Raw genomic sequence first — 23,572 nt, 5'->3', positions numbered from 1 at the left:
CCTGAAATTCAACGATACATTACATCACGGCATGTAGTATTTCTTAAGCAGAAATGTTTACTTTGAAGGTTAAGCCCGGAAGCTGTATTTTGTGATTGGGTAGCTTGATTTGTATTGGCTGCTGTTGCCTGTAGGCTGAGTATTAGTGACCGACAGACACTCCTGCAGCCAGGACAAGGAGTAATAATACGACTCTGTCTGTATAAAATAGTCTTGAACCACATTTGGAGAATAATTTGCCTTAAATAAGCCTTAATGTTTTTTAACAGACAATATTTTACTACTCGGGAATTAGATAACGTTATTGTTACAATAGAGATGTGAGCAGCTGTCACGGCATAACTAAGCTAGATAGCCTGTTGTAAAACCAATTTTTTTTCAGATATTTGTTGCTGCTTTTTTCGTTGCTGTGGGGAATTCAATCCAAAACGCATGGTGCTGCGATATACCGTGTCTTACTAAAAGGGTAGTGACAGTGGACGGACGTTACACTCTGGTAAGCAACCTGTTCATCTCCTGAGGATTAACGTTAGAACGTAGCGCTAGCTGCCTAGCTAGCTAGTCACCTACAGGACGTCCATGTAAGTTAGCTCACGAGCTAGCTACTAGCTTGTGGCGCGAAGGCTTTAGCCTGTAATGCTTATTTCACCTGTCATTTGACTTAAGGTATACGCGTATAACCAGTTCATTGTGCAGCCATTTCATATTGCTGGCAAGCCTCACCAGCAGTGTCTTTGCACATTTGCCGTTATGTCGAGGGTAAATATGGATGCGTCCATATTACCCAGAATTCAGGCGAGGCTCCTCGTAATAACAGCTAGTAAGTGTGTAACGTTAACCCTTACTATTTTATGCCTTACGTTAATCAAATGACCGGAAGTGTCCTCAACATTCTTGTGTCGTTGATAACCAATTGTTAGCATGATGACCTGTGCACAATGCAGGGGCGGCCGCTCAACGTTGTTCTTCGCAGATGCAGATATTGGCATAAGTGATTTTCGGGAGTTAATAATCGTATGGTCCACGTCGTACAACCTGATTTAGGCCCCTGACGAATCATGTTATTGAGTCTTGTGATAAATTTGGTATATACGATCTACCATGAAGCACGTAAGCTACCGGTAACGTTAAATAATGTAAAAAGTTTTTTTTAATTTTTCCAAGCCGCTCGCTTACACACGGTCACAGTGGTGGATGGAGATCATGAGAATAACGTGCACATGATTTATTACCGTTTGATAATCTCTAAATGTGTGAAAACTAGCCCACTGGGTGCATTAGATGTCAACCAACGTTTACACATTTAATAACTAACAGGCCTCTGGTCTTGGTCCAACTGGTACTTCTGATGTGTCAATGGGCAAGACAATGTGATATTGTTAAAAAAAAAAAAAAATGGAGTCTGGAGTGACATAGGTGACCCAGTAGCCTTTCAGAGAATTACATCCTAAAAACACACTCATATATATTGTGTAATTGGATTCAACCCAGGGAGATGATGTTTTTTCAGAGCCAGCTCAGACCCTGTGGATAATGGTCCACGTCTGTCGGTCTCTCTGGTTGCTTGGCTATACAGTATGTGTGACTCCCCAGCCAGCTCATGCTGTAACAGTGAGTCATTTCTACTCATCGAAGAAGCAGGATACCTTTCATGAGTGGAAACACGGAAATACTGCCCTCTTATCAGTCACTTTGCTCTATATCTGATATGAAAAAAGGGACTAATAAGAACATTAGTCTGACATAATTGCTGAATTTTCAAAAGTATTTTATATAATGATGATAATGAACTTAATTTATTTAGCACTTTAATTACCAAGGTTACAATGTACTTTCTAGAAAACAAACAGCAGATAAAATCCAGAAACAGCAATACAATAACATCAGAATAAAATACATTTTGTGCAATACAAAAATTGAACAGAGGGATCATAAACAACAAAAATACCAAAGGATAGAACAAAGCTAAAAAACATAAAACCCAGCAACATATTCATAAATGCTTTCTGATAAAAGGTTTCAAAGATGCTGCTGATGTAGCATGTCTGATTTGGTATCCTGTCATGAAAATTGTAAAATCTAAAAAATGTTGAATACAGCAACAGATATTTGCTGTTTACATTTTCAAGTGTCAGCCGTATTAAACCCATATTACCTTTCTGGATGATTCTAGACACAAACTGCTTTCCTTCCAGTTTCAAACGGCCCCTGTAAGTTATTAAAATAAGGCTTTGACGGGTATTGAAGAAGCTTATTGCTGATATTGATATTGTCTTGTGTTCTGTCTCCTTCTGCCTCCATAGTGATGGATAATACTCATACTAAGACGGTGGAGGAGGTTTTGGGCTTCTTCATTGTCAATGAGTCTACAGGTCTGAGCTGTGAGCAGCTGAAGAAGACCAGGGAGAGATGGGGACCCAACGGTACTTTCCTTTTTTTCATTAAACACTTATTCAATTTCTTCAAAAGAAATGGACTATTGAATAAAGTATCTATCTATTCACCGTAGTCTCATGAGAATTAAAGTGTGCAGTGGATTTCATCCATCTTTTGTTTATGTTGATGATGAAGTTACTACACTTATTACTACTACTGCCACTAACACAATGATAACCATTATCATAATATAATACATATTCATACAACATTAGACTACATTCAGGTTAAAGGCTTCTCATTTGCTACCATTGTATTGATGACGTGTTCAGTTAACGTGTACATGGAAACACATTTCCTGTACAGTGCTGCATTCTGTGCATTCTGCAGTACATCGATTATATCTGGGGATTTAAAAAAATTAAACAAGAATATGGCTTGAGCATCTTTCTAATAAATGCACATCCTAGTTTAAATACTAGTTGTAGTCTAAACTAAATTTAGTGAAAGTATCTCTGTCTCAACCTCTTGGCACAGGAACCAATCTTTTTCCATTTATTTCTGTTCTGTTTGTTACATATTAATATTAGACAGATTTATATCTTACATTTGCATCGTAATCTTGAAGTGGGCCCTCAAGCCAATATTTGGCAATTTCTGCCTGTTTTAACTTTACTAATTTACAGATTTCTACAAAATAGCCAATATTTTAAATGAACACCTAGACAATACACTATTACTGGTTAAAATATATTGGATTCATTTTCATCCCATTTTAGAGCAGCAGATACAGAAATACTTTTTAAATATGTGTGTACACCAGTAAACTACTGTAATATCAAATGTTAAACAGCTTAGTGTTGTAGTTATTTTCTAAGGCACACAAGGTTGTCTTGCAGTGTAGTTAACAACTACACAGTCACCTTTTTTAACTCCCTCTATCTGTCTGTGCATGGTCCACCATTCAAAGTATTTCGCTGCCCTGCATCATATATTGTGTTTTCAGTAAAAGATGTCCTGTATAGCTGCATCATGTTCAAGTATCAGCAAGCACATTATCAATCAAGTCCTGCTGCGGCAAAAATCATATGCTGCAAGTGCTTGAGGAAAGAAAAATAACTGCTCACTACTCCGCACTGTCATTTATGAATCCAAGTAGCGGTGTTGATGATGATATCATCTTTTCCTTTTCTCCATCCTCCCTCCCTCCTTTCTATCTTTTAATCTTTCTTTACTCACAGAATTGCCAGCTGAAGAAGGTGAGCGATCTATCAGTCTATCTGTTGTATTACATCCTCTTCTGTCTTTGTGTTTCTTCCATGGTCATCAGTATCTCATCTCGAGTAAAGATTCTTTCTTTGCTCATTGTGCTCCTTGGTGTCCTCATGCAGGGAAGTCACTTTGGGAGCTGGTCCTGGAACAGTTTGAGGATCTGTTGGTCCGAATCCTGCTGCTGGCTGCGTGCATCTCCTTTGTAAGGAAACGAGCAAACACATACACACGCACATATACAAGCACTGGTAATAGTGTGTACAAGTTTGTATGGACTGTGTAGTTGTGTAAAGAGATCCATTAGTTTAACCCGGCTATATACGCACACACAAGTTTTAATAACGCAAATTCACCTTTCTGTCCATCTTGTCTTTCTCGTAGACCCTGGCTTGGTTTGAAGAAGGGGAGGGGACAATCACAGCCTTTGTTGAGCCCTTCGTCATCCTCCTCATCCTCATCGCCAATGCTATTGTGGGAGTGTGGCAGGTAAACAATGTGGTGCAAGTTTTGTATATTGACAATATTGAAGACCTTTTAAAATGTTGTTCCGGATTGTTTAGGAAATGTAATCAGTCTGCTTCAGGAGATTTTTCGCACGTCAAATATTTTCTCAAACTGTTGTCTTGTCATGAGTTCTTTCTCACAGAACGCAAATATTACATGGTGAAAAAAAGCAACGTCATTTGTTTTGGAACAGGTCGATATTTTTCCTGAGCTTTCTCCCTGTGAATAAAGGCATCAACCAAACACATTGTGAGGAACAGACATATTCTAAAGTTATTTGGTGTCAAATTCCCTCAGAGCATTTGGCTCAAAGGAAAGTCAATACAATATCTTGCAGTAGTTTAGGCTATTCAACAGACTGACACACGCTGCTCTGGGTCAAAAGGATCCTGGTAGTTGGTCCACTACCTGCACAGATTTATTCAAACCTGTCATAAATAGTTTTGAGGTGAGTATTTTGCGTTTCCGTATTGTTTAGTTGTCATGCCTACAACAGACCGGCACTAGGTCCTCCCTTCGTGATCGTTCTAATTGTTCAGGTTTTGTTTCAACCTCTCCTTGCCTATTATTTTGTCCACCCCGCTTATATCAATGATAGAAGGCTGAATAAAAGAAACCGCTCTCAGAATTCCTTTCAGAGACACTGGCTACATGTGGGACAGTGTAGTTCCTCCTGTGGTGTTTGTGTCTTACTTGGTCTGGCGTTTCCTGTTGACCTAGTTTGGGTTTTAACAGTCAGGGCCACCACAGGTTTTTAAAGCCTGTTGGATGGGTATTGAAATGCTCTCATGGATGGTGAGAATCAAACAGAAATAACTGGTCTGTGTACTTGTGTTTTCTCTACTGTTCATGAACCATTCCCCACTTTTGAATCACTGCTGAAAAATGTCCATGTCTCAAACAGAGAACTGTCTCTTGTTCTATAATAACTTGCTACCTGTCACTCCTTCCATGAGGACAACCATGCACATTTGTTCCATTAATTAAAAGAAACTCATAGAAGCTTTCCATGTTTCCGTGTCCCACAGGAGCGTAATGCAGAGAATGCCATTGAGGCTCTGAAGGAGTACGAGCCAGAGATGGGCAAGGTGTACCGACAGGACAAGAAGAGCGTCCAGAGAGTCCGAGCCCGAGACATTGTTCCTGGAGACATCGTGGAGGTCGCTGGTAAGTAGACAAATAACACTACAAGAGGTGGCATTGTCTTCACTTCTTACCTTAAATGTACTTTAAGTGTGCACTGTGTATTATCCAGAAAATTAGAAGGATTGGATCAGGGCTCGATATCGGCACATGCTCAGTATGAAAGGATTGGATCGGATCGGGGGAAAAGAGACTTGATCGGGCTTCTTCAAAAGAGATAAGGTGGTCCGAAGGGAAAAAGCAGGAATATGAACGGGAGCTATCAGTAATGGAAACATGTTTTTACACACACTTGATGTGCTGTCTAACAGTGTGTCTGCAGTGCTGCAATGAGCTTGGAAAGACAATGCATTTACACTGCATTGTTGTTTATACGTGGTTGAAATAACACGGTGGCGTCTTTGTTTAGTCATTCCTGCAAACATCTTAATCTCTGCCCTCTCCTCTGGCTGTTGTCGTCATGGAAACTCAGTGAGAGGCACACAAAGCCGTCATGGAAAATATTTGATTGGAGTTCATCTCAACGCAGCAAACTGCGAAGGTTTTGTAGTATGGATTCATTAAAGCTGGAATAAATCCTTTCTTAACAGTACGCTAATGACACTTGTGACATTTGATCCACTTGGAGTGTTTTACAATGTTAAAGTTCATGTAGAGATCGTTAGTATTCAGTGTAGAGATGCACTGATTGCAATTTTTGCGGATTTTCTTTCTTTCCAAGAACTATAATTGACAGCATACACAACTATGTTTTGTAAATTTTCTTTCATTGAAAATTTAAATTCAATTGTATGTTCCTAATAATCATAAAACATCAACTATTGACTATTTAGTTACAGGACCTTCTTGTTGCCAAAGCCTTTGTTTTGAAGGTTTTTCCTGCACGACTTGTTTTGGACGTGCAGTTGTTACATATTGTGATCTCTATCTTCTCCACTCTTGCTGAAGAACTTCCACACTCACTACATGGTGTGTGTGTGTGTGTGTGTGTGTGCGTGTGTGTGTGTGTGTGTGTGTGTGTGTGTGTGTGTGTGTGTGTGTGTGTGGCTGTGATGTAAAACCATCATGCGATACTACTACAATGTGCAAATTTGACCTGCAAAAAATCAAGATACATGAGACTCATTGGCGATCACCACTCATGCTGCAGATCAGCTGACAACCGGCTGATCGATTGGTGTATCTCTAATTCAGTGCTCTGGCTGTTTTGGGGGATTGTGAAGGTTGTAAAGCCACTGATGTGTCACCAATGTGACCAGTGAAAATGGAGGTGGTGGAAAATCTAACCATCAACAGCATCAACATCTCTAAGTGCCTCTGAGCATCTTCCAGGTGTTGTTCCTAAAACATCTGTCTTTGCTCTTCTGTCGTCAAAGAAGGCCATTGGTAAGATGGGGCCTTGTCCAATGGGTGCACTGGCTTTTTGAATTTATTTTGAGTTTTTTATTTGAATCAGCACGTTGAGGTTGGTTGTATCGACAGATAACCTCAGTCCAGCTGGGTTGAATGAACACAGTCAGCTGTAGTAACAGACTGATTTTATCTTGACCCAGTCAGAAAAGTGTTGAATCCTCCAGATACCATTGCTATTTCAGGCTGTTCAGAGAGAGGAAGCAGGGTTACAAGTGTGTGTGTGTGATGTCCTGTCTATAGTAAAAGTATTCGGCTTCCAGAGCATGGGAACTCGGTGACACTAATCAGAGCTGGAGGCTCTGTTTAATGTGACTCACAGTTCTATTCTTTTTCCAATTTTTTTGGCCAAACATAATGTAGTGAACAATATAACTTACTGTGTAGAGACGCACATTTTTGGAATGAAGCTGCTAGTAGTTTGTGTTAGTAATATGGGCTGATTTTACAATGTATTCTTGTCAACTTAAAGGTTTCTCTGCAGAACGGCACATCTAAACAGTATAACCTTTGTGTTTGTACAAGCTGTGATGTTTTATTTCTGAGTCACTTACCTGTTGAGGTAGTCTGTCTCCACACCTCTGAGTCACTGCCCACATCTCTGATTTCCACAGCAAATGAAATTGGTCAGATTTTTTTGCAAAGTTAATTTAATTAATGAAAACTGTGACTAAAAATGTTCGTCGACCTTGTTTTCCACGAGCAAGATGAGACTATGAAGAGACGGCACCTACGTCGTTAAACAAAAACTAAAGAACTTTATTTTCTTCCCCCTACTCTCTCTCTTCTAAACACTCACACACCTCTCTGTCCTTGTCTCAGTCCTCAGTCCTGACAATTGTGCTACTATAATGCATAAAGTGTTCTGGTCGGGTTCTGGTGGTGGATTAATGCATATTTTTGCATGTTAGGCACTACACTGACCCAGGCATCACTAATGAGCACAGTCAGGAGGACTGTATTCCTAATCATTCAACCCGTGTTCTTCATCAGATAATTCAGTTTGGCTACAGTTACTGAAATGTCCAATGATGACTAAAAAAATGGACACAGGACTAGGACTAAATTTAAAAAGTAGCAGACAAATTAAGAGAGAATACATTTTTACTAAACGTACTGTAAACTTTGTCGACTAAAAGGCTTTGAGTTGTTGACTCAACTAAAACTATGAAAACAAAAACTATAAAAATGACTAAAATCTGACTAAACCATTAAGAAGTTTTGTCTAAAGAGTAAGGCACACTAAATCTAAAATAGCTGCCAACATATTAAGTGGCGTTGTGCTTATTGATGGCATTTTAACATTTCACAATTAAAAAACAATTTTAGAGAAGCAGACAGAAGGGTCCAGGGTGTCAAACTTATTCAGCAGCAACAACCAGTTAAAAAGATAAAGATAGAAACTAAAGTGTAAAAGTGAACCACCACATCACCTGGCTTTGAGACAAAAGTGTTCCTGTAAAGCCGGGTAGGTCTTATTCACAAAAAAATCTGTATATCTTTAGTAGCTAGCGTAGCATAGAAGTGCTAACGTTAGTCAATAATGTGCTAAGATACTATGCTAATGTTACCGCCACTGGTATTTATGTAGAAACATCAAGTTTTAGAAACATCTCCTTCCAACCAATAGTATCCCTATTACACAACGTTTAACCATGACTAGCTCCAAATCCAAACATCTGAAATGATTGCACGAGAGTCGATTGAATTGAGCTGGATATCTGTCTGAGCTGGCTGATGCTATGATTGGTCAGTCTGGGCTTGAGGGGCAGGACTTGGCGATTGACCATTGCCTGTCTTAAACTGGATGCGAGCTCTTACAGGTAGCCAGTGTAGAGAACGGAGAAGGGAAGTTGTGTGGGAGAACGTGGGGCAATTGAACACCAGATGAGCTGCAGCTTCCTGGACAAGCTCCAGAGGTCTGATGGCCGACGCCGGGGCTCCGGCAAGTAGTGAGTTGCAGTAGTCCAGGCGGGAGATGACAAGAGACTGGATGAGCACCTGTGCCGTCTCATCAGTGAGGAAGGGGTGAATCCTCCTGATGTTGTAGAGCAGGAATCTGCAGGAGCGTGTAACCGATGCAATATTTGCTGAGAATGACAGTTGGTCATCCAGGGTCACATTCAGATTTCTTGCAGTCTGAGTTGGCGTCACCACGGTATCATCAATGGTGATGGACAGCTCTCGGTGCGTGCAACCCTTCTCCGGGAGGAACAGTAGCTCGGTTTTGTCCTGGTTGAGGGCTCACCATTAACACTTGCCTGCTTACCCGTAACCAGTAAACTCTGTGGCAAGTGAACAACAAATATTTCTGCTCTAGTGAAAATGTTTCAGTGCTCTCTCTCTCCAACATCTACAAACGTTTCCTTGTAGTTCTTTGATAGATCTCGTAATAAGTTTCTTTAACTAGTCAATGTAGAAAGAAAGCAAAAGGCTCAGGTGTCTTTCTTCATTTCTCTCTGGCTTCTTCTGACTCACTCACATATGTAAACAGTTTATGAAAGGCTAGGCTCTTCCAAGAGAAAGAATGCTAACCTTTGATGTGTAGCAATCTGTCCTAATTTATGCGTGATGCAGACATGTTTCCTAATATCATGAACACATGATGTCCACTTGAAAACTCTTTTGGAAACAAGTGAAACATTTCACTTCTGTTACACATAGGCCAGGTTTTGGCTCGTATCCTAGTGAAGATCTTATTAAGGAATGCTGTCACATGTCCATGTGCTCATGAATTAACAGAACATTTCTGTACCTGTAATATGAATACATTTTAAGATGTTCCACCAAATCAAAAGCAAAAAAAATTATTTCAATACAAAAATGACTATAGGACTGATATGTGCAAGTCATAATATTAAGCTCTTCATGATGGAAACATACATGAAAGTGTTTCAGAACTTCCTCTTCTGACTGTAAAACCTAGCAAACCAGATAAGAATGGACACAAGCGTCCGTATACTGGATTACAAGGAAGTATCCCCATACTGTACTTATCCACGTTAATTTGATTATTTACTGCTTAGAGTGACTGTGGGACAATGTATTTGAAAAAGAAAACTATTTCACACATTTCTTATTTATTTGTACAATTCTTGATGTTCACACACATATATGACAGATAGGCCATTGAGGTCAGCTTCAGGGCCCGTAGAACTTTTTATTACAGAAGAAATAAATGTTGGAGCAGCTGATACTAGTCCAGCCCAGAAAAGACATTGAGGCGTGTTTTGTTTTGTGTATCAGAACTTTCATTCTAATGACATTTGATGACTATTTTCAACATGTAAACGGTTCTGCAGGGTTTCGTGGACACATTTTTTGGCAAAAGCATTTAGGAAGTGAAAATGTCTTACAACAGTGTTATGCCATATACCATAGACTGTGTATAACATGAAGAACTCTCATACCGGACAACGCTTTGGTAGCAACCTGTAGCCCCGCCCTAAAGCATACCCTGCTTTATGGTCTATTTGACTATAAATGGACCATCATTTACTAAATGAACATCATGCTGTATTGAAGAAGACTTGAAACTAGAGATTGAGACCATAAACTCATGTTTACAATGTTTACTGAGGTAATAAATCAAGAGAGAAGTAGAGTCATTTTCTCATAGACTTACATACAATCAGACTTCTTTTTGCAACCAGAGGATGCAGGTCAGGGCTCACCATTAACGTTTACCTGAGACAAGTAAACTCTGTGGTGATTGGGTAAGTGAAAAATGAATGTGATCCCTATTGGGGGCCAATATTCAGTCAAAATATATGACCGGGAGATTGTCAATAATGTTTTCTAGTCACCGATCCCATATAGTAAACAACAAATTTGTTTAAATCGTCAAAACGTTATCATGATGTGTTCAAATGTAATCTTGTAAAATGTAGTTTTGGTGAGAAACTTGAATAAATCCAGTTGTTTGGTGGAGATGTTTTCACATGAATATACATTTCTTCTTCCTAACACTAGCTTTAAGCAGCTTATAATACATCATTAAAACTACTAATGCCAAAAAAACAACTATTTCCTAATCATTCGAATTGTGTGTTTTTATGCAAATAACCACTATAGATGACTATAACAAAGTAAAAGGATAACTTTTAGAAGTTTTGTTTGTCAAATTGTCCAAATCTTTGTTAATTTAATTTATTCATCAATAGGCCTTAATTTTCCATTTTGGACAAGTAAGTAAGCTTAATGTCACCGCTGCATGTTAAAGACACTTCAGGAGGTGCGGTCTGGTATATCCATTTTAATGAAGATGTCATACCATACCACAATATGTGACGGATACAGTGAGCAGTGGTGGCTTTTAGTTTACCAACCACACTGCTCATTTGAGCTGGCTTTGGCACACAGTAGCTCTAGTTACGAAAGCCATGCTGTTGTTTATTAGAGAAGCTGCAGCACGTGGAGGAGCAAGTTCACAACCTGCAGCTTTGACGGGAAGGGGAGAAGTGAAGTGCTTTGCTTGTTTAAGCCACAGTGTCTGTATTCTGGGACATTTTAATGCTTGTCATCCAGAGAGAGTGCTATTTAACCATAGCTGATGATTAGTACCTTGCTTGTTCTTTTATGGTGTGGAAGTAGGAGAGGGAGAGGGAAGGCAGCTCTAAGCTTCATTATCTACATCGTATAAAAGTATTAGATGATGTCTAACTGTAGAGTTTGTCATGCTACCTTTTACATTTCTAGAGGCTCACCTCTTGCCCACTTCTTGTGGCTTATTTAAGTGAGGGAAGCAAAGTTCATAGACAGGATTGAATACAAAGACCACATTTGTCCTTATGTGAACTAATTACAAAAGTGAAATTAAGATTGTTTTGCTGTTTCTGTTCCCAACACCCTGCAGTTGGTGATAAGGTCCCAGCTGACATCAGGCTGACGTCCATCTGTTCCACCACTCTGAGGGTGGACCAGTCCATTCTGACGGGGGAGTCTGTGTCGGTGCTCAAACACACAGACCCTGTACCGGATCCCCGAGCCGTCAACCAGGACAAGAAGAACATGCTCTTCTCTGTGAGTCTCAACAGCCATATTTGTCTTTTCCTAATTCACATACAATCAACATAAAAGCAGGAGAAAGACAGACATGGGACTACCAATTGTTTAAGTATTTATACTTGAAGGATAGAATTATTCTATATATTTTTTTATTGTCAATTTCAATGAGCGACACTGTTGCTCTTGATGACATTTTCTTTCATTACCATGAAAACACATACTGTAGTTTATTTGGACATACACCGACCTGCTGCCACAAAAACTCACTAGATGACCAAATGTGGATTAATCTGCCGCTGAAAATTGTTCCAAACAAATTCACTATTTCATTGATCTTCATAGGATTTGTTATCCTTAAAGTACAAATGTACATGACCTCTCTACTTAAATAATTATCTCAGTGTTCAGTCGAATATATTAATTGTTTACTTACTGAGGCAGCGGTCACTGAACACCTAAAAAATGAGCTCTGCAGCTCTAAGAAAAACGAGTTGCAGTGATGTAGAGCTTTAATCGGCTCAGAGTTGGGATGCAAATTGAAAGCAATTTCTTGAACCGATAACCGATTTTTAAGGCAGCCGACTATCTGTTAATAATGAATAACTTCTTCCAACCGGTAATGCCTTCAGAGCAGTGCTGTGCTTCTCTGAGTGCTGCTTCACACTGATGTGGAGGAAATCTGCTGTCATGGGAGGGAAAGAAATCAGCACACTTATCACATTTCCCTTTGTCTGCTTTGGCAGCATATAAAATAGATGCATACAGATGACACTCACACTGCTGAACTACAGAAACTGTGTGTTACTATGTCTCAGTTTGTTATGATGGAAACGAGTTTCACAGTAAAGTTCACAACTTTGTCCAGGGTACCAACATCGCAGCGGGCCGTGCCATCGGGGTTGCTGTGGCAACCGGGGTGCAGACAGAGATTGGGAAAATCCGAGATGAGATGGCCGCCACCGACCCTGAAAGGACCCCACTGCAAAAGAAGCTAGACCAGTTTGGAGAACAGCTTTCTAAGGCAAGGACCTGTGTGTTTTAATGGTCACTTTGGACTCAAACTTTATCATCTGTGTTACAACCTTACACTTGTCTTGTTTTAACCTGCAGGTCATCACTGTGATCTGTGTGGCAGTGTGGGCCATTAATGTGGGACACTTCAATGACCCGGTCCATGGAGGCAGCTGGCTGAGAGGAGCTGTTTACTATTTCAAGATCGCTGTTGCGCTGGCTGTAGCAGCCATACCAGAAGGTCGAACATCTTATCTATCTATCCATGCTGAAAAGTCACTTCTTGAACATGTGTAATTCTTTTGTTACTACAAAAACTACAAGTGTCATTTTTAAAGACACTGAGGGGCAATTTCACAAAAGGATTGTGCAGCTTTTGCAGCTACTAAACCTGTGCAACTACGAGAAAAAGAAAGCGTGTAATTCTCAAAGCAGGTTGAAATGCACCCCTAACTGCACAGCTAATCAAACAGCATCAATATGTTTTATGAATGGAGAAGCTTTCTCATCACCATCGTCCACCTGTTGTGTTTCCTCACAGGCCTTCCAGCAGTCATCACGACCTGCCTGGCTCTGGGCACCAGGAGGATGGCCAGGAAGAACGCCATCGTCCGCAGCCTGCCATCAGTGGAGACGCTGGGTTGCACATCTGTTATCTGCTCTGACAAGACAGGAACACTGACAACCAACCAGATGTCAGTCTGCAGGGTAAGATGGAAGAAGGAATGTAACATCACACTGATATAGCCACCGTGTGTCAAAATTTACTTTGTGGGCCAGTCAGCCTCATTTAGCTGTCATACAATTGATAAGATGCAGTGTACTGATTACATCATACTGATAAGCAGGCAACTTGGAAATCCATTAAAAGTAGTTTGCTTTTCCAAAAGAACATCTAATGGCTTGTCATACTAACATTGGATTAACAAAGGAAAGCTCACTTACATCCTGTTTAACAAATAGATATACTGTAAATGATTTTATAAAAGCCAGTATTATAGTTATGGCAGCGTTCAGCAGTCAAATAAAGGTGGGTAGCTAATACAGGCCGGGTAAAAATAAACATTAAGGAGTATTGTATAACTGAAAGCCTACTAGAAAGTTTCACATTAAAAGCCTACAGACAACAGCTGGATTACTTTTAACATAAAACATTTACAGGAAGTGTTGAGTTTCATCGACAGCATCTTAACATCAAATGATAAATCAGCCAATCAAAAGCAACAGGAAATAATTAGTCAAGTTAGTGTTAAAAAGAGAAGCTACAGACTCTGCTGTTACACCGATGAAGATGTCACTAACTCCCTTAAATATTTTCTACTCGGTCTTTATTTGCTGGCCACAGATGTTAATTGAAAGCAGGCTTCTATTTGAGACATTTTCACTATTTAAAAAAAATTCCTTTGCATCAGTGGTGAGAAGTAGCATTGGTGTTAAACAATAAGATACACAGGGTTTGTGTGGGTCTTAACAAATCTTGAACTTAATTGTCTGAAATTTAGGCCTAAAAAGGTGTAAGGGCCTGTGTCCAAGTAGAGCCTTTTTCAGAGTGCCAGCGTCTTTTTTTCCAGTTGTTCCCAATGAGGACAGAGCGTACCGGGACAGTGCGTACGATGTTAAAACTAACACGAATGGGTATTACATTTCATGTGGTCATAACAAGTCTAAGATTGAACTTGTTGAAACGCTGGTACATACATTTTAGAATGTCCTGTTTGATCACAGTAAGTCTTCCTGGATGAAGTGTCTGTTTTGATTTAAAAACCTACGGCTCATGAGGTGGAATGGCCTGTTGGAATGTGGACCTAACCTCAGATGTGATCTCCTAATATGATTGAACAAATCAACTACTGCATTATCCGTCTATGTGTGTAGCTGTTTGTCGTAGACAGTGTGTCCGGGGAGCGCTGCAGCCTGAACGAGTTCACAGTGACTGGATCTACTTACGCCCCTGAAGGGGAAGTGTGAGTGTCTTTAACCTTTAACACTTAACCCTTAACCCTGACAGTTTATGGATTATGAGAGCCCACAATTTATCTCTCCTTCCTTTTTCTTAAACTTTGTATACATTGCCTCGACTTTTCCCCTCTTTATCCCTATGTCCTCTGTGGCATTTCCTTCTGTCTTTGCAGTTATAAGGACGACTCAGTGGTGAAGCCCAGTCTGTATGAAGGCCTGGTGGAGATGGCCTCCATCTGTGCACTGTGCAATGACTCATCACTGGACTACAATGAGGTAAGACAGGACTGCTCGATAGATTTTACCGTATATGGTGCCGGAACATTCCCAACTGAATGTGTGTTCCCACAAATATCATCAGCAGCATACTTTAACCTCTGTCCCTTCTGTGTGTGTTTGTATGTTCCAGGCCAAGGGTGTGTATGAGAAGGTTGGGGAGGCAACAGAGACCGCTCTCTGCTGTCTGGTGGAGAAAATGAACGTGTTCGACACTGACCTGATAGGAATTAGCCCCGCTGAGAGAGCTACAGCGTGCTGCTCCGTAAGTGAGAGTGAGAGAGTGAGAGAGTGAGAGTGTGAGAGAGAGTGAGAGAGAGAGAGAGAGAGTGAGAGAGAGAGAGAGAGTGAGAGAGAGAGAGTGTGAGAGAGAGAGAGAGAGAGAGAGAGAGAGAGAGATCTGTAAAGTTAAAGAAATTGCTGGCGCAATTTCTGTATGTTCTGGCAAAAAAGCTCACTGAATTGTGCTATTTGTTTTTTACTGCTTGTTTTCAGGTGATTAAGCAGCTGATGAGGAAGGAGTTGACGTTGGAGTTTTCCAGAGACAGGAAGTCTATGTCTGTCTTCTGTTCATCCAATAAACTCACCAGGTCTTCCTCTGGAGCCAAGATGTTTGTCAAGGTGTGTTCCACACCACTAGTTATCCAGTGCCTGCATTCAATTTCCAGTCACATTTTAGTAATTTTGATATAGTTTTATTTGACCACAACTCAAACATTTTAGTCATGTGTCAGATGTCCTCTTTCATTAGATTATATTGAATATTTCAGTCAATCTATTTCACATCACAACGGTCTCAGTCAACTTTATAATAAACAATCTCTACATCCTAACCCTAACCCTCAGTTCAGATTAGAGTGGGTATGTTCTCTCTCCCATCTCCCTTCCCGTCTCGTCTCTCCCCTGTCTGTATGCAAATATCACTTGGCTCATGATGCATTTCAGAATACACGTATTTGATTGGCTGAGTAGCGTCATGTGAGATGATTTACAATGCATTTAATTGGTCGGTGTATTTCCTGGACTGCTGACCGAGTGCTGTAAAGGCTAGAAAAGCTGCGCAGGTTAAAATGAAGCGCTCCGCCAAAATGTATAATTCTCAATTATCCATCAGTTATACGTCCGGTTCCGGATAGGACAGCATCTGGGTCCGCCTATTAGTGACCCCTGATCTATACCATATTAGGAACATATCACTATTGCCTGCATAAATAAGGTGGTTAATGAGAGTTGCCAGCCATGCACCCTGTTCCACATCCATAGCTGCATGATAGATAATCCATGTAAATTGAACTCGCATCGTCTGGTGAGCATACCAGAAAACCCCATAGGAACCCCTCTTTGATATGATTTGATAAATCATTTTTCATGATTAATACAATCAAAAGTCTCAGAGGCATCAATAAAACATGAAAAATGTGTGGATTATTCCTCTTGTGTTTATCTAAATACTCCTTTAGGGCAAAGATACGCACCGTGTTTACTTTAACACCAAACGTGTTCAGGATGTATTGTTCCAGCCTATTTAGGGGAGTAAAGAGACGTGTCTTCTTCCTCCCCGTCTCTCTCAGGGTGCTCCAGAGAGCGTGTTGGAGCGCTGTAATTACATCCGGGTCAGCGGTTCTTCTCGTGTGCTTTTGAGCCCGGCGGTTCGAGAGCAGATCCTGTCCACTGTGAGGGAATGGGGATCGGGCCGAGACATGCTGCGTTGCCTCGCCATGGCAACCAGGGACACGCCCCCTGACATCAAAAGCCTCAACCTGGAGAACTCAGCTGTCTTTGGTGACTATGAGGTGATGATGATGAAATGTTCTTAAGAAACTAAACAATGTATCTGTATCACTTTTAAAAGAAGGAAGTTAAGATACAGAATCATTATTTGTCTGCTGAATGGGAGCAAGCGACTGTCCTCTTGTCTTCACCAGTGGCTCTAACTAAATGAGTGAACTTTTGTCCCCCACGCCTTCCCTCCATGTCTCCTCTGCCTAGACCGACCTGACCTTTGTGGGCTGTGTGGGCATGTTGGACCCCCCCAGGAAAGAGGTGCTTAGCGCCGTCCGAATGTGTCGGCAGGCTGGCATAAGAGTCATCATGATCACAGGTATCACCACACATCTAGATGTACACGTTATGTGTGCAAAAACACAGCTTTTTACCTTTTGTGATGTCATTTCTTGGCGTATCTTCAAGTGCTTTGTATCCCTAAAATCTGTACACAAAATGTTCTCGGTATTAATGGTTAACTGTTGCTATCACTAGCCATACACAATAAACACTCTCACCATACAGATCAATCATGTTACGCACATTATAGACAAAAGATCAAGTCAGCCGCACTAACCGGGGCAGAGCACACACATTTCAAATGACTGATGACAGGACTTTGTAGATTTGATGTGTTTCTTTTATCATTCATTCATTGCAGCATTAGAAATGCTGATTGTTATTTATCTGTTTTAGAGACGCTCAAAACTTTGTTACTTCTGGGGTAAGCTTTCAGGGGAGCATTTACAGTTTTAAGAATGATCTATTACCTCTCAGCCAACTTCCTGTTTTCATTGGGTATACACCAAACTATATTTACAAGACTGAAATGTGATGTCTTTAACCGTTTGTAAACTTTATCATAAATCACACCTCACGAGCGTCAATCGAACACTTCGTAACTTTCCGTTTTTCTCTCCAGGTGACAACAAAGGGACAGCCCTGTCTATCTGTCGGAGGGTGGGCATCATCACGGAGCAGGAAGAGGAGCAGGAGGGCGTTATCGGGGGCCTGACTGGGCGGGAGTTTGACGAGCTGCCGCCTCACCTGCAGCGTCAGGCCTGCAGGACGGCAAGATGCTTTGCCCGGGTGGAACCGGCACACAAGAGTCGCATTGTGGAGTACCTGCAGAGCCTCGATGACATCACTGCCATGGTGAGAGCACCTTCTCGTACCTGAAGTAGAATCATAGACGCGTTGATAAACAGTATAACAGCCCTCCTTCATCCCCCCTCTCATGACTCAGACAGGTGACGGGGTGAACGACGCGCCTGCATTAAAGAAGGCGGAGATCGGCATCGCTATGGGCAGCGGCACAGCGGTGGCAAAGTCAGCCTCTGAGATGATCCTGGCTGATGACAACTTCTCCACCATCGTGGCTGCAGTGGAGGAGGGCAGGGCCATTTACAACAACATGAAACAGTTCATCAGATACCTGATCTCCTCCAACATAGGAGAGGTGGTCTGGTTAGTATAAGTGGATGCCGAAAATGTGGTGTACTAACATTCAGTTTATGGATCATGTGGGCCTCTCACTGTTACCTTCTCTTCCATCTGTCCTTCCCTCCTCCTCAGTATTTTCCTGACAGCCGCATTGGGCATGCCTGAAGCACTGATCCCAGTCCAACTGCTATGGGTCAACCTCGTCACCGACGGTTTCCCAGCAACGGCTCTGGGCTTCAACCCTCCAGATCTGGACATCATGTCCCGCCCCCCACGCTCCCCCAAAGAGCCTTTGATCTCCAGCTGGTTGTTCTGCCGCTACCTCATCGTCGGATGTGAGTCGTGAGCCTGGAACAGAATGGCCTCATCAATCACCACCACATACACAAAAATCAATCTGCAGATATCATCATCACAGCATCTTACCTACAGGTTACAAACCAAACCGCTACTTACCACCCTTATGTGCAGGTTATGTGGGCGCTGCGACTGTCGGAGCTGCTGCCTGGTGGTTCATGGCAGCCCACGACGGACCGAAGCTTTCCTTCTATCAACTGGTAAACACACGCAGTATCTCCCCATCACTTCTTTCAGACATAGTGTAGTTGAATGGGTCCACTGTGGTGATAACACAAAAGGGGTGAGCAGTTGAAACCTTCTTGTGACCATGAACATGTTATTACATGGTAATCAAAACCATCACATTACACGGTCAAAAAGAGTGTAGCTCCATGATCTCCAACTATCAACTGTAGGTAGAAGATACAAACAATTAAAAACAGCTTATATTTGTTATTGATAATATTGACAACTGCTTATTTAGAATAGGTTAAAAACTACAGACCTAATGGTTTATGACCCGAGTTTCAGCTGCTCTGTGTGTAATATTTTCAATTCCTGTGTCGCTTCAATACCTGAGTAGTCAGGCACGAGGAGAATAAAGTATAGTAAGTAGTAATAAAGTAAAATGATTTTAAAAGACAGAATAAATTCATATAAGAGTATAAAATGTAAAAGTCTGCCCTCAGCTCTATGGAGCGTGTTGGTGTTTATTCAGGCTTAAAGAAATATTTTATTCTTCGTTTACCGTGGTGGCGTGAGAGAAAAGCTACGTTTTCTTCAAGAATTCAATGTAAAAGGGGTGAGTCATTGATGTACAAATGGTCCTTTTGGGTTTGAATTATCCCTTTAAAGGCTACACAACAGTTGGGGGAGGCCAATGCTGAAATGTGGTTTGAAGAGCGTGTGACCAAGATACGTGCTGAGCATTAAAGAAGTATCTCTCCGATGGAGAATCCCCTCAAACTCAATACTTTTGTAATTTCTTGTTACTATGCTGATTGTGATAGAGCTGATCATATTGGCCATGTATCGGTCAGACTCTGTTTAGGAGATGTGCACTTGTAGGATAATCACTGCACAAAAGGATGCCAGGTAAGTAGGAAGAATGTCATTTTCACATTTGTTTCCTCCACAGTCCCACTACCTTCAGTGCAGGGACGGCCACGTTGAGTTTGCTGGTGTGCAGTGTTCAGTCTTTGAGTCTCCTTATCCAATGACTATGGCCCTGTCTGTCCTGGTTACCATAGAGATGTGCAACGCCTTGAACAGGTAAGAATAAACCAAACACACCCACACACTAAAGCTCATGTCCTGTCATGTTATGAAACAACCCCGTGTCATTGTGATATATTCCCCCTGTATGCTCTGGTTTGGCGTTTGAAGGCCGTAGATCCAGGATACAGATGTTTGTAATGTGAAAAGTCACAGAGCAAACAGAATGTCTTTCTTCTGTTGCTGTGCTGTCCAGTCTGTCAGAGAACCAGTCCCTGGTGAAAATGCCTCCCTGGTCAAACCCCTGGCTGGTGGGGGCCATCTGTCTGTCCATGGCTCTACACTTCCTCATTCTATATGTCGACCCCCTGCCGGTAAGTGGTGCATGCACGAGTCATACATCTGTTCGCTGACACCTCTTATCGACCCAGGGCTGAAATATCCTCCATTCTCTCCGTCTGCAGATGGTTTTCCAGATACGCCCTCTGTCGTGGCCTCAATGGGTGGTGGTGTTGAAGATGTCACTTCCTGTCATCTTCATGGACGAGGCTCTGAAGTTCCTGGCCCGCAACTTCATTGAGCCAGGAAGCCAGATCCAGGTCAGAAGACATGCCCTGACAGTGCTTCAGTTAAAGGGGAACTTCGGTAGTATTTAACCTGGACCCTATTCTTTCATGTTTTTGTCTCTAACTGACTGATGAAGACAAGAGTTTGTGTAACTGGTCCAGTATCCAGCGAGAGAGTTGTAACTTTGAGGGCAATTGTGCAGCGACAATGTAACGCTACGTTTACTAAACGTGCTTGTTGTTGCCGCTGACCGGCTCAGATCACTAAGCTACGCTTTCTGTACTCAAACATATCAAACTCTGACAACACTGGCTCTCCTCTCTCCAGCTCTCACTGACATCTTCCGGCAACAAGTTACCTCTCACGAGACTTCAGAACGAGATTTCCCGTCTCCTCCTCTGTATGCTCTCTTCTATAATGTTGACACTTCTAATAACAACCTGAGTCTGTCAGTGGCAAAGACCAGAACGTGTAGTAGACGTAATCTTACATTGACAGCATGTAAGTGCCTTTGCAGGCCGGTGACTGCAGCACTGTTGCTCAATACTGGAACAGTTTCAAGAGCTGTTGTCATCATCAGTCACTGAGACACAAAAACATAATAATTGTCCACGTGAACAATACCAAAGTTACCCTTTGATGTGCAGCCGTGGTATTCGTATCTCAAAGTGGTCTGTGCCTAACTCTTTCCTCTGTTCCAATCCATCTCTCAAAAGACTCTGGAAGAGGAAGAGGAGCAGCGGCAGATGGGGGCTAGCACGGGATTGGTCGGGGCCATGATGAGAAGGCTGCACCAGTCACTGAAGGGCGTGTCCTGGTCGTTCGTTCTGATCTCTGCTCCGCTACTGATCTGGATCTTCAGCCTGGACTCTGACATCACCAACATCTTCTGGGAGTGATGGAAGAACGAGAGGATGGGCGGACTGTGGGGGGAGAGAAGAAAGAGACCATCTAAAGGACTGTTGGAATAGGATGCAGAGGATTGGGTGTGTACGGGTGAGGTGAGGGGAGAAAGAAACAAGCAGAGATGATATACAAGAATGTAAGAGATAAAGAGTGAAATATTAAGCCAACAGACAATCAGATAACACCAAGAAGGAAAGACCACCTCCTCCTTAATGCTAAAAGGTGCTATGTGTAGCATTTCATCTGAATCCCATAGCTCACTTAGACTGTACTGCAATGAGTTAGGAGGGCCTAGGCCCAGTTTGTCTGTCCAACACCTGGGCCAAGAGTGAAATATGTCTCTGACATGAGATTGCTTCAGCTGTACTTTAATGCTAACCTTTGGATTCTAAAATACTACCGTTTACATGATAATCATTAGCATGTTAGCATGCTATAACCCGTTTTTGTGTTAGGGACACTCAATGTAATCATTAATGGTTCCCAGCAGCACTGGCCTGTCACAGGTTGCATCTATTTCTATGGTTGCACCAGCTATTTATACAACCTTTGGCAATTTTGACTTGCTAGCTTCCAACTAGTCCCTTCACTAAATCAGAATACACCAATAAAAGTTAAGAAATGTCAATAGCCCCTTTCCCACTGGACAAAAGACCAACATCTGGCTTTTGTCCTCGGTAGGAAAGGTTACAATCGGCCTTCAGCCCCAGGACAAATGTCTCTGCAGTACTCAAAGATATTTATCGGCTCCAGCTCCAATCGGCAGTGATGGAAACATGACACCCGAGTGGACACGCTCGCTAATTTACACTCCTTTCCGTCTTTGTCTTCTCAGCCATAAAAGCTATGCTGCTTTATTATTTGTGTTCATGACATTGAACTTGACTGACCAGAAAACACAGTGGGAAGGAGTCATCTATTTTTAGCTTGTTTTCATGCGTTTAAGAAAACTGCAAATACATGCCCTCATTGCAGTGGACTAAAGTTTGTTGTGGCCAGACCAGCCGAACCAATATTTGACCATTTCTGCATTTAATTCTTAATATTAGACTTATATTTGCATCATAATATTTGAAGTGGACACTAAAGCCATGCACTGTTTAAAACTATTGGATTCATTTAAATCAAATTGAAGAGTAGCAGATACAGAAACAACTTTCAGTAATACATGTGCACACCAGTAAGCTACTGTCATGTCTGTCAAGCGTGTCGAAGTGTAGTTTAGAAATGATTTTGATAGAAAATACATTTCCTATGACACACAGGCTTTACTACGTATTAACTCCTTTTGGACCCGTGACTCCCAATACGTTTCTGTTTGAGGCTATACACTGGTTGAATGCTACATGTTGCACCTTTTAGATGTCTGCTTGAAAAATGAGTGCATCAGATAGAAGAAGGAGAGCAGTGCTGATTGGTCTCAAATCAAACACACACACACTCACACTCACACTCTCCAGCTTTACGGCCACACTGTAATTCACCAGTAATAATTTGTTGTTCGTAACAGGCGATCAGGCCAGACGACTAGATGTACAATAGAATACCCCAACCGGCCACTGCAACAGTCTTTATGCTGCGATGCAAAGATATCCAGCCACATTATTGTTGGACCTTCCTTGTAGATACTGTACATGAGACTAAGAGAAGCATTTACCTGAGAGGGAAGACTGTTGGCAGACCATTACATGCATGTCGGCGCACGTCACACACATTTATAACACGAGTCCAAACTGTGACTGTTGGATTCTGCAGGAACACATCATTTCCTGCAGAATGTGGGCATAAGAGGAGACACTACAGTTGAATAGGGTAAAACATTGAACCAATAAATATCACCATGAATCTTCCCCAGTTGATTACTCGCATTAAGACAGTTACTTTTTGTATTAAAGGTTTTTTGAAAGTCAATGTTTGGATATGCGAGTGAGGCATAAACTTGCTAATTTACAGAACATAAATGTGAACACTGGATAAAGCCAAGTTCACAGCGCTTGTTTTCGAGTCAAAGGTTTTTACAGATGGAATATTAGATATCTTTTGTATCAATCCATAAATCTGAAGATACTGTCGATAGCCATGAATAAAACATAATTTCACCATGTTTTTAGTTATAGAATTTCTAAAACTAGACCAAATTCTCAAAATTGAGTGTGCATGAAAACAATGTTGTTGCCTGTAGAGTCTCTCCTTAACGTGTGTGTGTACATGTACAGCTGGGTGTCTACAGGTTGTAAAAGGGTTCATGTCCACAAGTGTGATTGCAGCTCCTCATAGCATCATTCTGATACATCTACAGTTCAGTATCCTTCTTTGTCTTTCTGTTGATTGTTACTGACACCGAATTCACGTTTACACTGCGACATGTATGTAAACGTAT

General features: G+C 41.5%; 1 protein-coding gene across 1 annotated transcript in view; it reads left to right on the top strand.

Annotated features, from left to right (window-relative positions):
- The first annotated feature begins 95 nt into the window (after nucleotides 1–95).
- LOC116394200 (sarcoplasmic/endoplasmic reticulum calcium ATPase 2) overlaps nucleotides 96–23,572 on the top strand; it is a 24,893-nt gene continuing 1,416 nt past the window's right edge. The window contains exons 1-24 of the mRNA XM_031867098.1: nucleotides 96–496; nucleotides 2,304–2,423; nucleotides 3,618–3,635; nucleotides 3,768–3,850; nucleotides 4,030–4,134; nucleotides 5,181–5,319; nucleotides 11,561–11,727; nucleotides 12,578–12,733; nucleotides 12,823–12,964; nucleotides 13,265–13,431; nucleotides 14,599–14,687; nucleotides 14,856–14,958; nucleotides 15,092–15,223; nucleotides 15,454–15,579; nucleotides 16,530–16,751; nucleotides 16,948–17,059; nucleotides 17,645–17,877; nucleotides 17,969–18,189; nucleotides 18,298–18,500; nucleotides 18,637–18,722; nucleotides 19,643–19,776; nucleotides 19,976–20,093; nucleotides 20,184–20,318; nucleotides 21,003–23,572. The exon at nucleotides 21,003–23,572 is cut by the window's right edge and continues 1,416 nt beyond it. Coding sequence (XP_031722958.1) covers nucleotides 2,306–2,423; nucleotides 3,618–3,635; nucleotides 3,768–3,850; nucleotides 4,030–4,134; nucleotides 5,181–5,319; nucleotides 11,561–11,727; nucleotides 12,578–12,733; nucleotides 12,823–12,964; nucleotides 13,265–13,431; nucleotides 14,599–14,687; nucleotides 14,856–14,958; nucleotides 15,092–15,223; nucleotides 15,454–15,579; nucleotides 16,530–16,751; nucleotides 16,948–17,059; nucleotides 17,645–17,877; nucleotides 17,969–18,189; nucleotides 18,298–18,500; nucleotides 18,637–18,722; nucleotides 19,643–19,776; nucleotides 19,976–20,093; nucleotides 20,184–20,318; nucleotides 21,003–21,185 — 3,192 coding nt within the window. The 5' untranslated portion in view covers nucleotides 96–496; nucleotides 2,304–2,305 and the 3' untranslated portion in view covers nucleotides 21,186–23,572. The remainder of the gene's footprint in view (nucleotides 497–2,303; nucleotides 2,424–3,617; nucleotides 3,636–3,767; nucleotides 3,851–4,029; nucleotides 4,135–5,180; nucleotides 5,320–11,560; nucleotides 11,728–12,577; nucleotides 12,734–12,822; nucleotides 12,965–13,264; nucleotides 13,432–14,598; nucleotides 14,688–14,855; nucleotides 14,959–15,091; nucleotides 15,224–15,453; nucleotides 15,580–16,529; nucleotides 16,752–16,947; nucleotides 17,060–17,644; nucleotides 17,878–17,968; nucleotides 18,190–18,297; nucleotides 18,501–18,636; nucleotides 18,723–19,642; nucleotides 19,777–19,975; nucleotides 20,094–20,183; nucleotides 20,319–21,002) is intronic.

Source organism: Anarrhichthys ocellatus, unplaced genomic scaffold (assembly GCF_004355925.1).
Source record: "Anarrhichthys ocellatus isolate YVR2014 unplaced genomic scaffold, GSC_Weel_1.0 scaffold38, whole genome shotgun sequence".
NCBI lineage: Eukaryota > Metazoa > Chordata > Actinopteri > Perciformes > Anarhichadidae > Anarrhichthys > Anarrhichthys ocellatus.
Note: the sequence above shows the minus strand (reverse complement) of the source record. Positions and strands in the feature narration are given on the sequence as shown.